At 39.7% G+C, this 15,792-nt stretch overlaps 1 protein-coding gene across 1 annotated transcript; it reads left to right on the forward strand.

The window, feature by feature from the left end:
* Positions 1–637: 637 nt before the first annotated feature.
* LOC140872917 (uncharacterized) lies at positions 638–996 on the forward strand (the record flags this gene model as incomplete). Its single annotated transcript, XM_073275838.1, has 1 exon — positions 638–996. A coding segment is annotated over one exon (359 nt), but the record flags the coding sequence as incomplete, so codon positions are not given.
* Between the last annotated feature and the right edge of the window lie 14,796 nt (positions 997–15,792).

The following is a 15,792-nucleotide window of genomic DNA, read 5'->3' on the forward strand; positions in this document are numbered from 1 at the left end:
TGCTTTGTTCTTCAAATCAAACTTTCTCAGTTAATTACTTGGAAACGTTTGTTGATTGTTTCTCACTGAAGATTGTCAGATACAAGTTTATCTGAATGTTTTCTTTGGTTTCAATTGTTGTGGTTTCTGTTGTTAATCATACCGTCGATTAAAGGTGGAAATCCAAAACCCTATCAATTTTACTTGTTTCAAAGATTGGGCAAAACTTTGAGTCTTTTGTTTATTGGTTAGAGGGTGCGATTCAAATTGTAATCGTGTTTGTTAATCTTACACAACAAGATTCATATCATTAGTGATGGTGGCACCCACTTTTGCAATAAACTTATTGAAAAACTTCTGAAGAAATATGGTGTCAAGAATAAAGTTTCTACAGCTTATCATCCCCAAACGAGTGCCCAAGTCGAAGTATCCAATCGAGAAATTAAGCAAATTTTAGAAAAAAGTTTGAGTACTAATAGAAAGGATTGGACACTTCGACATGATGATGCATTATGGGCCTACAGAACTTATTTCAAAACACTTATAGGCACCTCCCCTTATATACTATTGTTTGGAAAGGCATGTCATTTGCCAGTTGAGTTATAGCATAGAGCATATTGGGCTATCAAAGCATTCAATTTTGAATTTGCTGCTGCAGGTGAGAAAATACTGCTTGAGCTAAACCAATCGGAGGAATTTCGTGATCAAGCATATGATATGGCGGTGTCATACAAAGAAAGGACCAAGAGAATACATGATCGGCGCATTCGTCATAGAGAATTTAAGGAAGGGGAAGCAGTTCTTCTGTTTAACTCCAGGTTGAGGCTCTTTCTTGGAAAATTGAAGTCTCGGTGGTCCGGCCCTTACAAAATCACTAAGGTTTATCCATCGGGGGCCATTGAAATCAAAGATGCAAGAAACGATTCTTTCACGGTCAATACTCAGAGACTAAAACACTATGTAGGGGGTGATGTCGACACTACGCAAGTCATCACCACACTGACCGACCAAGACTAGTTTGGGGAGGAGAACGGTCGAGCTCTAGACTCTAAATTGAGAACTACTCTCTTAATTTTCTTTTATTTTATTCTATTTTGCTTTGAACTTTTTAATTTTTCATTCTTTTGATTTCTAGTAGTTTTACTTTTTGTTTATTTCTGGAAAAAAAAGTTTCAAAAAGGGTTGCGCTCGGTCAGCAAATTTCAGTAGACCGAGCGCCCAAAAACACCCGAGTTACTGTTTTCTTAAAACAGGGGTGCGCTCGGTCTGCTGAAATTAGAAGACCGAGCGCCCAAAAATACCCAACTCTCTGTTTGCTTAAATCGGGTATGCGCTCGGTCTGCAATTTTCAGCAGACCGAGCGCCTAGCGCAGATACAAATTTTAAAAGTCCCGATCCCCTTCTCCTTTCTTATTTCTTTCTTTACTTCTCTTAATTGTAACCCTACGCCGCCTCCTCTCCTCCAGATTTATCACTCTTTCCCATCTAATTCGCAGGTACTTTCTCTGATTTTTCTGATTTCAATCAAGATGGGTCCTAAAAGAACAAAGACTGCCACCTCTCGGGCTACTCCTTCTTCTTCCAACATCATTGATGGCAAGTTCAAATCCATGGAGGCTAAATAACGCTATGAAGCTACAAGGATCAATTGGAATCCTATTCCAGAGCGAGGCATCGATCTATCCGAGGCTCTCACTCTCGCCCTCGGCATCCCGGAACGTGGATGGGCTGAGTTTTGCCGAACACCACAGGCGGTTGTTGTTTTGTTTGTAAGAGAATTCTATGCAAATGCCCCGGAACGAACAGATAGCACAGCCTTTGTACGGGGTAAGATGGTGTGGGGACCCGGGTTGCTAATTAAATCTTATAGGGCGATTAGTAACTAAAAATAGTTAATATGCAAAATCGGACAATTGGCGACGCAAAACCTAACATTTGGCGACTCAAAAGCACATCGCAAAAAGATCAACAAATTTTTTTTTTTTAAGAACCAAAGTCGCTCGCTCGAGCGAGCCTCACCTCTCGCTCGAGCGAGCGCCGCTCGGGTCTAGGACCCCTTGGCTCGCTCGAGCGAGCCTCGGGCTCCGCTCGAGTGAGCTGCGCTCTGTCCGGCTGCTCAAAAACTGAATTTTTGCTATCAATAGAAGTTTGTGATGTCTCAGCTCTTCTAACAACACCATACATGAATAAAAGAAGATGATAACATTAAAACACAACCCAACATGTATATCTAATCTTTGACAAGTTATATAATCAAAGACATGCTCTTTACAAACATAATATGAAGGCTAACAAGTACTTGACAACATCGTACAAAGTTCTTGTATCATTCTACCATGTTTCAACAACTCAAAGTACAAGTTGTTCTGCTAAAATACACGTTGTTCTGCTAAAAACCCGAGTCCTCACATGTTAAGACTCTCTCTCGAGCTATCCCTGTCGCTTCTGACCAGCTCCTGCCCCACCTATTGCCATGCACACATACAAAACAAAGCAATAGCCGGATACCTCCGGTGAGAATAAAATCCCAGTATAAACAACATAATGCGCGAGATAATAAACGTGAATGCAATGCATATGACAAAAGAGGCTATCAAGCTGATATCAATAGGATATAAGTTCTTGGGATCCCGAGAAAATAAAATCGTCAACAAACACCAACTCACCCAATCGAGGTGAAGTTAAATACTTTATTTCCTCTGACTTTGATGCAACTATAGTAAGTCTTCTGGCTCTGGAAGTAAGTCTACATTCCGTGCCACTCAACTACAATCCGCCAAATGTCATATGCACTCTAGGCTTTTCAACCCTCTGTGCTTATCAGGCTGGAGTTCAAGATGAATGCAACATGGTCTGTATGCATTAAATGCTATAAAACACCTTGAACATGTACGTAAATAAGAAAGAAAAACAATCAAATCATTTAATCACATAAAATACATAATCAACCAAGTATGTGATTAACAAGGGAATACTCGAAACAATAGCTATTTCGAGCGTTCTATCCCATCTGGATTAGCTGTCATTTATACCTTTTTATGACAAGTCTGAAAGTACTTCAAATCTACAATGACATCAATGATAAATCATATGAAAAGGCTGCTCAACTTCTCAACTCAATCTCAAGTGCAAATACTAGCAAACCTTGCTTCAAATCCTTTTCGGTTCAAATCGGAGATCTCGAATTCGGCAACTTTGATATAAAGCTGAGAAATGACATATCAAATAACTAACAAGATCAGATGCAACTCAAACCAAGCTTCTGTCAAACCATAATAGCAAAGTCTTGACATTTTGCAAATCGAAGGCGTAACGGCTAAAAACCGGCAACCGAATCAATATCACAATCAATCCAACAAGAAATATAACTCATAATCTCTAACATATCATCTCAATAACATCAAAATCAGTAACATTTAGACATTGTAGTGTTCGAATTGTTCTTTCCAAATTCATATAAAATCCGAACGACAGTCTTTTTCCGAACCGTCTGCGAATACATACCCGGTACTAGCTCCATCACATATATATTCAAAAAGAATATCAACCCATCTTCAACATAAAAATAAAGTATGAGAAAACTCAATAAAATTTGTACCAAAACGAAGCTCTCAGAGCGGTGATTGCAGATATATATTTTTTTTGAATTTCTGACGATCGGAGCGCAAGTTATCGCAGCTTGAACGGGACAAAAATGGTGTTGAGGATGGTTCAGCTGAGTTTCTGCCCTTTCCTTCCTTTTGTGATGGTTTTCACGTGTAAAATGATATAAATCAAGTGGAGAATGAGATATATATAGCATATTTGCACTTTAGTCCCTGAACTTTTGGCTATTTGCAATTCAGTCCCCAGAAAAGCGATTTAATTCAATTTCAATCCTTATTTATTTAAGAATATTAGAATTTAATTCTAAACTCTAAATATTCCCAAATTAAATATTCTCGGATTAAAATTAAATAATTACAGGCCTTACATTTCTCCCCCACTAAGACATGAATTCCTCCTCGAAATCATAAGCAAGCTGTATAGAAAATCTGTATACACATAAGATAATGAAATAACAGAAAACAGAATAAGAACTCACATCAATGAAACAACTCTGAAAATCTCTGTCTCATGTCTGACTCAGTCTCCCAAGTCGCTTCTTTTGTGCCATGTCGACTCCACTGAACCTTGACTAGCGGAATAATCTTGTTTCTGAGCTGTTTGTCTTTATGATCCAGAATCTGAATAGGCTGCTCAAAATAACTAAGAGTCTCGTCCAGTTCAGCTTCATCAGGCTGAAGAATATGGGAAGGATCAGGCTGATACTTCTGAAGCATAGAGACATGAAATACATCATGAATACCAAACAAAGATGGAGGAAGAGCGAGTCGATAAGCAAGATCGCCTATCTTCTCAATAATCATACGGACCAATAAAACGCGAAGATAATTTTCCTCTCTTGCCAAATCTGACTGTACCTCTAAACGGAGAAATCTTCAAGAAAACTCTGTCTCCCTGATCAAAAGATAAAGGTTGTTGTCTGATATTCACATACTTTGCTTGTCTGTCCTGAGCTGTTTTCATTCTTTTCTGAATAAGCTTCACTTTTTCAGTCATTTCTCGGATCATATCAGGCCCAACATCAGGAACTTCTGAGATATCATCCCAATACAACGGTGTAACGACCCACTGTATCAAGACGGGTCTTTTCAGCGTGCTTATGTCCTCACTCACACGCACCCTGAGAAACTTCCCAGGGGGTCACCCATCCTATAATTGCCCCAAGTAAAGCACGCTTAACTTTGGAGTTCTTATATGATGAGCTTCCGAAAAGAAGATGCACATTCTTAATATGAGCAGTACATATGAAATCTTTTATACCCTCCTCAACTATGTAGTCCCATACCTACACAGTCTCAGAATCCCCTCTCATTCCGGCACGGGATCGGTTCATTCATGTCTCCCTCCGCCTAGAAGCCTACCAGGAGCCGCTCATTGTCCGTGCAACCTCTTGGCACCGGCGATCACTCCCTGCCTCCTCAGCCCCGGGCGTCACATGCCCACCAGCTTCCGCTTGGTTCGTCCCCGAACCATACCGTACTAAGAGAGGTCGGCTCTGATACCATTTGTAACGACCCACTGTATCAAGACGGGTCTTTTCAGCGTGCTTATGTCCTCACTCACACGCACCCTGAGAAACTTCCCAGGGGGTCACCCATCCTATAATTGCCCCAAGTAAAGCACGCTTAACTTTGGAGTTCTTATATGATGAGCTTCCGAAAAGAAGATGCACCTTCTTAATATGAGCAGTACATATGAAATCTTTTATACCCTCCTCAACTATGTAGTCCCATACCTACACAGTCTCAGAATCCCCTCTCATTCCGGCACGGGATCGGTTCATTCATGTCTCCCTCCGCCTAGAAGCCTACCAGGAGCCGCTCATTGTCCGTGCAACCTCTTGGCACCGGCGATCACTCCCTGCCTCCTCAGCCCCGGGCGTCACATATGAGGACAGCGCAGAGTCGGCAGAAGAGTTATGCGGATGCCAGACGACGCGATTTGGAGTTCGCGGTAGGTGATCACGTATTCTTGAAGGTGTCACCTATGAAGGGAGTAGCGCGTTTTGGGCGGAGAGGCAAGCTTAATCCGAGATACATAGGGCCATTCGAGATCTTGGAGCGAGTTGGCACGTTGGCCTATCGTTTAGCTCTACCTCCAGGGCTAGCGGCAGTGCACAACGTATTTCATGTATCCATGCTTCGGAGATATGTTTCCAACCCGTCGCATGTGTTGGATTTTGAGCCCTTACAGTTGCCACCAGATCTTGTTTACGAGGAGAGACCAGTGCGGATTTTGGCTAGAGAGGAGCGGAGGCTTAGGACGCGGGTCATACCGATGGTCAGAGTCCAGTGGCTGAATCACTCGGAGGAGGAAGCTACTTGGGAGACCGAGGCAGACATGAGGACTCGCTACCCGGAGTTGTTCGGGTAAGTACCTTAATTTCGAGGACGAAATTCAATTTAAGGGGGAGAGAATTGTAACACCCGGTATTTTAATTACTTAAATCCGCCTGCATAATTAGGATATTTAATTATTTAAATTTATGATTTATGGGTTAAATAATTATGTGAATTATTTGTGCATGATTTAATTTATTTTTAAGCATTTAACCCATAATTAGTGATTTTTATGATTTTTAGTATTTTTATTATTTGATCGCGTAGACGGGACCGTGGACGGACGAGATGACAACTTTCCACCCAAATTATTTTATGAGCCTTTTTAGAGCCTTAAAATATTATTTTGAGTTTTATTATCCCAAAATTTTAAGTATTTAATTTTATATAATTTTAGGAGTCCGTTTTTATTCAAAATTAGTCAAAATGTGGACTTTTAGTATTTTTAGAATTCCCCTAAAATTATATTTCGAGATTTATGTTAAATTATCAGATTTTTTTTTTTAAATATTGATTTAAGAGTTTAAGTTGCATGTTAGTTATTTTAAAACCTTTTATTTAATTATTCAACCTATTTTTCTAATTAAACCTAATTAACCCTAATCTATCAAACCCCTAGCCGACACTTTTCTCTCCCAAAGCAGCCGACGCCCCATCATCATCTTCTTCATCGGTTCAAGGCACCCCCTAGATTTCCATAGCCATATTTTCGAAGGTCTCAAGCAAGCTAAGCACCCCGTCGTCGTCCCGTCGTCCCGGAAGTCGTCTCACGCTCGTTTCTCTTCGTCCTACGGTGAAAGGCATGATTTTCTTTCAATTTGTTTGTACCAATCAGATATATATATCGTGTTAATGGTGTAGGCATTAAAGTTTTCGAATTATTTCAGAAATTGGTTGAAGGGTTCGACTTTTGCTATGCTTTGCTTCATGATGCACGTTTTTTTTTTTTTCTTTATTCCATGGATGTGTACAGCTGATGGCTCGGTCAAAAGGGACCCTAGAGTGCCTTAGGGTCGGTCGGAGTCGGTCAGTTTGGGCTGGAACGAGGCTAGGACTGAGCTGCATCCATTCGGCCATGGAGGCGCACAGATTAGGGTTACGGGTTCAGGGCTACGGGGTCAGGGTTCCTGGCTGCATGGGGGCTTGGGCCCGACTGGGTTAGGTCCGCCCGGACGTGGGCTACGTCCGGGCGGCGGCGCTCCGGCCAGGGGCGGCCGGAGCCGGCCGGCAGCAGGCCAAGATGGCCTGCTGCTCACGGCCGAGAGGCTAAGGGGAGAGGGGTTCGGGAATTAGGGTTCTGCAGTGAACCGGGTCGGGATATGGGGTTTGGGTCGGGTCGGTTTGGTAGTGGGTCGGGTCAGTGAGTCCGGGTCCGAGTTTGGTGGGCCGGGCTCGAGTATTTTATTTTTTAAAGTATTTTACAAAATTATGTGTTTTTGAGTCCAATAAATCGAAATAAAATTATTTGGACTCCCAAATAATTTTATTTGGACTTTTAAAATTTTAATTAAGTTAGTCCATTTATTTTATGGGCTTTTGGGCCCATAAAAGTTAATGGGCCAGTCTTTGGGTTTTTGGGCCCATTGGGCCAGTTTAAGTGTTATTGGGCTTAGTGTAATTTTAATGGGCTTTATTAATTTAATTGGGCTTAGAATAATTATTTGGGCTTAAGGTTTGAAATAATGGGCTTAAGTATGTTAATGGGCCAGATTTAAGATAATGGGCTTGAGTGTAGGGCCAGCAGTCCAGGACCATCCATGAGAAAATTTGCATGTGTCCTGATTATATATTTAATTATTTTTATGCATTTGAGTTATTTTAATATTTATATGTTAATAAGAAATTTAAATTAAATATATATGATGGACACACATTTTATTCAAGTACATGCATTCATGAAATAATATTTTATGCATGATTTAATGTTTAAGTTGAGCAATAAAAATATTTTATGTTGGAAGTTGAAGTAGTGTGACAATTTAAGGGGGATTCGTCCCCATATGATTGAAGGGCAGTTTACTGCCAATTTAAGAGGTGATTCGTCACCGGCCACGTACGTAGGTTTCCACGCTGATCAGTATTTAATGTATGATTTAAGGTTACACTACGGATACAACCATGCGATGTTAGAAAATGAATTGCTCAATAATGTTATGTATAATGTTATTTATGTTTATTTAAGTTAAGTTATGTTATGAAATTTTTAAGCATGCTCATTCATGTATATGTATGTATTAGTATTAAATTGGTTTAAATTATTTTAAACCCTTGTTATGTTAGCATGTTGGGCCTCTAGGCTCACTACACTGGTATGGTGCAGGTGAGTACGTTGAGGATGACGTTGTACCCACCGGAGGCGAGGACGTATGAGCATGCATGCAGTGGCCCCGTGACCGTGAAATATTCTGAGTCGCTATGCATGTTTTTGTGTTGTCAGCATGATACATATTTTTATTATTTTCAGTGCATGCAAACTTTTATTTATTTATGCAGTATATTTTAATTAATGTTTGACTCAGATATTTATTATTATATTTTTAAGAATGCAATTTTTATTTAAGTATTTAATTGGTTATTCATTTTAAATATTTTTACTCTGTGCATATATGTATGGGCATATATGTACATATTTTATTTAGTAAGTATAAAAAAAAAAAAAAAAAGTTTCCGCATATTTATTTATTATAGAGTTAGGGTCGTTTCAAACGGTGATCTGCATTTCTTCCCGTACAGTGCTTCAAAAGGAGCCATCTCAATGCTCGTCTGATAGCTATTATTATAAGAGAATTCTGCAAGTGGTAATGAATCTTGCCAACTAGTACAAAATCTAGTACTACAGCTCTCAACATATCCTCAAGTGTTTGGATAGTCCGCTCTAACTGTCCGTCTGTTTGAGGATGATAAGCTGTACTCAGATGCAATTGAGTACAAAGAGCTTGTTGCAAGCTATGCCAAAAGTGTGATGTAAATCTAGGGTCTCGATCTGAAATGATAGATTTAGGCACACCATGTAATCTTACCACTTCTCTGACGTAGATTTCTGCCATCTGGTCATGTCTGTACGTCATTCTGTACGGAATAAAACATGCTGATTTTGTCAAATGATCAATAATCACCCAAATGGCATCTCACCCTCTGGATGAACGTGGTAGCTGTGTAATGAAATCCATGGATATGTGATCCCATTTCCATTCTGGAACTGATAAATTCTGTTATAGACCACCTGGCTTCTTTCGTTCAGCTTTTACCTGTTGGCAATTCAAACATCTGGATACAAATTCAGCCACATCTGACTTCATCTGTTTCCACCAATACTGCATCTTCAGATCATTATACATTTTTCTGCCACCAGGATGAATACTGAATCGACTGCTGTGAGCCTCTTTCAATATCTGCTGTTTCAAATCTGAAATATTTGGAACAACAAGTCTGTTATTCACATATAACACATCATCAGCACTGACCTGATATTCAGATTGATGTCCAGATCTGACCATAGCAATCGAATTCTGAATATTCGGATCCTTTTTCTGTGCTTCTTTGATTCTTATCAAAAGTTATGGCTCAGCTTTCATAGCATAAACACGGATAGGCTGTATATCTATTTCAAATACTAATCCAGAAATACAACAATCGTCCACCAATTGAGATACACCTATCGTAGACAAGGATAAAGAACATACCTTTCTGTTTAAGGCATCTGCAGCTGCATTAGATTTTCCTGAATAATATTTGATCTCGCAATCGAAATCTTTCAATAAATCAAGCCATCTACGCTGTCTCATATTCAATTCTGATTGCGAAAACAGATATTTCAAACTTTTGTGATCAGAAAAGATGTCAAACTTCTCACCATAAAGATAATGTTGCCATATTTTCAATGCAAAGACAATAGCGACAAGCTCCAAATCATGTATAGGATACCGAGTTTCATGTGGCTTCAATTGTCTCGATGCATAAGCGATAACATGTCCTCGCTGCATAAGCACACAACCCAAACCCCTATGAGAAGCATCACAATATACAACAAAATCACCCGTACCTGATGGAATTGTCAATACAGGTGCACTTGTAAGCCTTTTCTTCAATTCCAAGAAACTAGTTTCACACGCTTCAGTCCAGACATACGGCATATTTTTCTGAGTCAATTGCGTAATAGGCTTCACAATGCTGGAAAAATCTCTGATAAAGCATCGATAATAACCTGCCAAGCCCATAAAACTCCGTATTTCTGGCACTGATGTAGGTCTAGGCCAATTCAGTACAGCCTCTACCTTGCTTGGATCCACTGAAATCCCATCACCTGAAATAATATGCCCAAGAAACACAACTTTCTGCAACCAAAATTCACATTTCGATAACTTGGCATATAATTTCTCATTTCTCAGAGTCTGTAAAATGATTCTGAGATGTTCAGAATGATCATGGACATTCTTGGAATATATCAAGATATCATCAATAAAAATAATGACAAAGTCATCCAAGTATTTTTGAAATACCTGATTCATCAATCCCATAAATGTTGCAGGAGCATTGGTTAAACCAAAAGGCATGACGATAAATTCATAATGTCCATACCTTGTTCTGAAAGCAGTTTTAGGAATATCTTCATCTCGTACTTTCAATTGATGATATTCGGATCGCAAATCAATCTTAGAATAGATAGCTGAACCCTGTAGCTGGTCAAACAAATCATCTATTCTAGGCAGTGGATATTTATTCTTGATGGTTACCTTGTTCAATTGACGATAATCAATACATAAGCGCATTGAACCATCTTTCTTTCGTACAAACAGTACCGGAGCGCCCCAAGGTGAAACGCTCGGCCTAATGTACCCCTTGGCCAATAAATCTTCCAGTTGATCTTTCAACTCCTTCAATTCAATAGGTGTCATTCTGTAAGGAGCTTTGGATATTGGTTGCATACCTGGCATTAAATCAATGCTGAAATCTATCTCTCGGACTGGAGGTAAACCAGAAATTTCATCAGGAAATACATCAGCAAATTCATGCACAACTAGAATATCTATTACTGCTGGACTGGATTTCAATACATCGACTGCATAAATCAGAAATCCATCTGCACCTCTGTGCAATAAATGGGTCATAGATAACACAGATATCAAAGGGATCTTGGCTCGAGAACCCTTACCGTAGAATTTCCATTCTGATGCCATTTCTGGTCTAAATCTGACCACTTTCTGGAAACAATCTACAGTCGCCCTGTACTTGGTTAACATGTCTATACCGACAATACAATCGAAATCTGATAATCCAAGTACTATACAATCTATATCAATCACATTCCCGTCATATTTCAAAGAACAATTTCGAATCATTCGAACAGAGATAATACCTTCACCCAAAGGTGAAGAAATAGAAACAACAGTAGGCAATAGCTCAGACGATAAAGAATGCATCATAAAAAATTTGTCAGAAATGAATGTATGTGATGCACCTGTATCTATCAAAACATAGGCAGGATAACCATAAATAGATCAGTTACCTGCTATGACATCGTCAGGTGCTGCCTGAGCCTGTTCCTCAGTAAGTGCAAAAACTCGAGCCTGTTGCCTAGGAGGTTGAGTCACAGTCTGGCTTCCTCTTGCTTGGGGCTGTTGCTGAGGCTGGAATGAATGCACTGTTTGCCTTTCTGCTTGAGGTGTTGGTCGAGAAGAACTTTCACAAATAGCTCATTGAGGACATACCTTGGCATAGTGACCTGGTTGGCGACAAATATTACAATTTTCTAACACACCTCTACATTGTTCAATAACATATCGTCCACCACACTTACCACAAAATGCTCCTGACTCACCAGTTCTCTGCCCTATACCAAACTGTCTCTGTCCACTAGAACTGGAAGAACTACTTCCTGCTCTCTTGAATTGCTTCCCTTTCGGCCTGAATCTAGAATCCTTTCTGCCACTGCTTCCTCCCTCAAATCTGGGAGATGGTTGCTGAAACTGTAGCGGATTCTGTGGAACTGATGCTGATACAGGCTGTGGAGCTGACTGTGGAATGAATGGTGTTCTTCTTTGTCGCAATAACCCCGCTTCTGCTCCCTTAGCTTTATTCAAGGCGTCAGCAAAAGTATTGGATCGTCCACTATTCACCAAAGTAAACACATCCGGATTGAGGCCATTGATAAACTGATCTACCATTGCTTCATCAGTCGCTGCTATATATGGAGCAAACATCAAAAGACTTGAAAATTTAGCCACATATTCTTCTATATTCAAGTTGCCTTGCCTCAGATTGGCAAATTCAGCACCCTTATCCTTCCTGTAGGAGACTGGAAAGAAACATTGATAGAACTCAGTTTTAAATACAGTCCAGGTGATAATCGTACCTCGTTGTTCCAACTCCTGTTTTGTCGTAATCCACCAACTTTTGGCAACGTCGTGAAGTTGATGTATTACCAATCTGATACGATGATCATCGGTATAATCAAGTGATTCAAACAGCTGTTCTATATCTTCAAGCCAGTTTTCACAATCAACTGAGTTTTCTGTTCCTTTCAATTTTGGCTGTTTGAATGACTGAAATCGCTTCAACAAAGTCTCCATTGGAGTAGCAGTAGGATCCATAGGGTCAGCAGATGTACTACCCTGTGCATTATGAAGTTCAGCAATTTGCGATGGAACTAGAGCTAGTTCAGCCTGAGGAACAGCTAATGGATATCTAGTGGCCGGTGCTTTACGAGGAGGCATATCTGATTGTCAAACATATTAGTGCATAAACAATATCATATGCAGCAATTTATTTCATCCTTCTCTGATAAGCATTCTCATGCATTCTCATGAGAATTCAGGTTCTGACTTAGGATAATCTGGAATACAATTGCATATATAGCATGCAGTAGCAATAAAAGCACACAATCATGCAATCACATAATTATTGCAATATAAAAGCATGCTAGCAAATAGTGCACATAATCAGATACAACATGTAATCTCATGTAATATCAAACAATCAGACAGACTCAATCTACCCCTCTCATCACCTTCTACCTAAATCCAGAAACTTACGCTCTGATACCACCTGTTGTGGGGACCCGGGTTGCTAATTAAATCTTATAGGGCGATTAGTAACTAAAAATAGTTAATCTGCAAAACCGAACAATTGGCGACGCAAAACCTAACATTTGGCGACTCAAAAGCACGTCGCAAAAAGATCAACAAAAAAAATTTTTTTTTTTTAAGAACCAAAGTGGCTCGCTCGAGCGAGCGCCGCTCGGGTCTAGGACCCCTTGGCTCGCTCGAGCGAGCCTCGGGCTCCGCTCGAGCGAGCTGCGCTCTGTCCGGCTGCTCAAAAACTGACTTTTTGCTGTCAATAGAAGTTTGGGATGCCTTAGCTCTTCTAACAACACCATACATGAATAAAAGAAGATGATAACATCAAAACACAACCCAACATGTATATCTAATCTTTGAAAAGTTATATACTCAAAGACATGCTCTTTACAAACATAATATGAAGGCTAACAAGTACTTGACAACATCATACAAAGTTCTTGTATCATTCTACCATGTTTCAACAACTCAAAGTACAAATTGTTCTGCTAAAATACACGTTCTGCTAAAAACCCGAGTCCTCACATGCTAAGACTCTCTCTCGAGCTATCCCTGTCACTTCTGACCAGCTCCTGCCCCACCTATTGCCATGCACACATACAAAACAAAGCAATATCCGGATACCTCCGGTGAGAATAAAATCCCAGTATAAACAACATAATGCGCGAGATAATAAACGTGAATGCAATGCATATGACAAAAGAGGCTATCAAGCTGATATCAATAGGATATAAGTTCTTGGGATCCCGAGGAAATAAAATCGTCAACAAACACCAACTCACCCAATCGAGGTGAAGTTAAATACTTTATTTCCTCTGACTTTGGTGCAACTATAGTAAGTCTTCTGGCTCTAGAAGTAAGTCTACATTCCGTGCCACTCAACTACAATCCTCCAAACGTCATATGCACTCTAGGCTTTTCAACCCTCTGTGCTTATCAGGCTGGAGTTCAAGATGAATGCAACATGGTCTGTACGCATTAAATGCTATAAAACACCTTGAACATGTACGTAAATAAGCAAGCAAAACAATCAAATCATTTAATCACATAAAATACATAATCAACCAAGTATGTGATTAACAAGGGAATACTCGAAACAATAGCTATTTCGAGCATCCTATCCCATCTGGATTAGCTGTCATTTATACCTTTCGATGACACGTCTAAAAGTACTTCAAATCTGCAATGACATCAATGATAAATTATATCAAAATGCTGCTCAACTTCTCAACTCAATCTCAAGTGCAAATGCTAGAAAACCTTGCTTCAAATCCTTCTCGGTTCGAATCGGAGATCTCGAATTCGGAAAGTTTGATATAAAGCTGAGAAATGACATATCAAATAACTAACAAGATCAGATTCAACTCAAACCAAGATTCTGTCAAACCATAATAGCAAAGTCTTGACATTTTGCAAATCGACGGCGTAACGGCTAAAATCCGGCAACCGAATCAATATCACAATCAATCCAACAAGCAATATAACTCATAATCTCTAACATATCATCTCAATAACATCAAAATCAGTAACATTTAGACATTGTAGTGTTCGAATTGTTCTTTCCAAATTCATATAAAATCCGAACGACAGTTTTTTTCCGAACCGTCTGCGAATACATACCCGGTACTAGCTCCATCACATATATATTCAAAAAGAATATCAACCCATCTTCAACATAAAAATAAAGTATGAGAAAACTCAATAAAATTTGTACCAAAAGGAAGCTCTCAGAGCAGTGATCGCATATATATATTTCTTTCGAATTTCTCATGACCGGAGCGCAAGTTATCGTAGCTTGAACGGGACAAAAATGGTGTTGAGGATGGTTCAGCCGAGTTTCTGCCCTTTCCTTCCTTTTCTGATGGTTTTCACGTGTAAAATGATATAAATCAAGTGGAGAATGAGATATATATAGCATATTTGCACTTTAGTCCCTGAACTTTTGGCTATTTGCAATTCAGCTCCCGGAAAAGAGATTTAATTCAATTTCAATCCTTATTTATTTAAGAATATTAGAATTTAATTCTAAACTATAAATATTCCCAAATTAAATATTCTCGGATTAAAATTAAATAATCCCGGGCCTTACAGATGGTCTCTTTCGATCCTCTAGTTATTAACGATTTATTGAAAACCTCGGAGGTAGACGATAGCCTATTCCAAGAATTTAAAGCTAATCCGGATTATAATCTCGTGTCTGCTGCACTGTGTTATGATGGGAATGTGTGGAAGGATTCGGCTAGGTTTTTATCTTTTAAAGAAAAGTTTTTGACAATGGAATTAGCTTTGTGGTATGTGTTCCCTCACGCACCGGATGATTCCGGTGTCCCATACACATGTCATGGTGATGAGCCGATCTTTATTGTTGTATGCCTTGCACAAGAAATGGCCAATCAATGTAGGCAAGCTCATCAACAGAGAGTTATACAATTCCATCCGCTCACCAAACATTGGAATCTTCTTCCCATCTATCGTCACCGCCCTCTGTGTGAAAGCTGGAGTAAAAATCCGAGATGATGAAGAATGGCAGCATCCGATGCAAGATGTGGACCAGTCACTTGTGAGAACAAAGAGAAACTTCAGATTACAAGAGTTCACATCGCAGGGACAAGCAAGTTTCGGGGCCGGTAGGTCTTCGAGCCGCATACCAAAACCAATGCCAAGTCGTCGCCCTGCCACTGAGACGACAAATGAGTTGTATGCTTGGGCTCAATACCAGAATGAGTACCAGAAAGTTGATAGTGCCCACTCGGAATCACAGACTGCTATGCTCCGAGCATTAATCTCTAATG

The sequence above is a fragment of the Henckelia pumila genome, unplaced genomic scaffold, assembly GCF_033568475.1.
Source record: "Henckelia pumila isolate YLH828 unplaced genomic scaffold, ASM3356847v2 CTG_485:::fragment_3, whole genome shotgun sequence".
In the NCBI taxonomy this organism is placed as follows: domain Eukaryota; kingdom Viridiplantae; phylum Streptophyta; class Magnoliopsida; order Lamiales; family Gesneriaceae; genus Henckelia; species Henckelia pumila.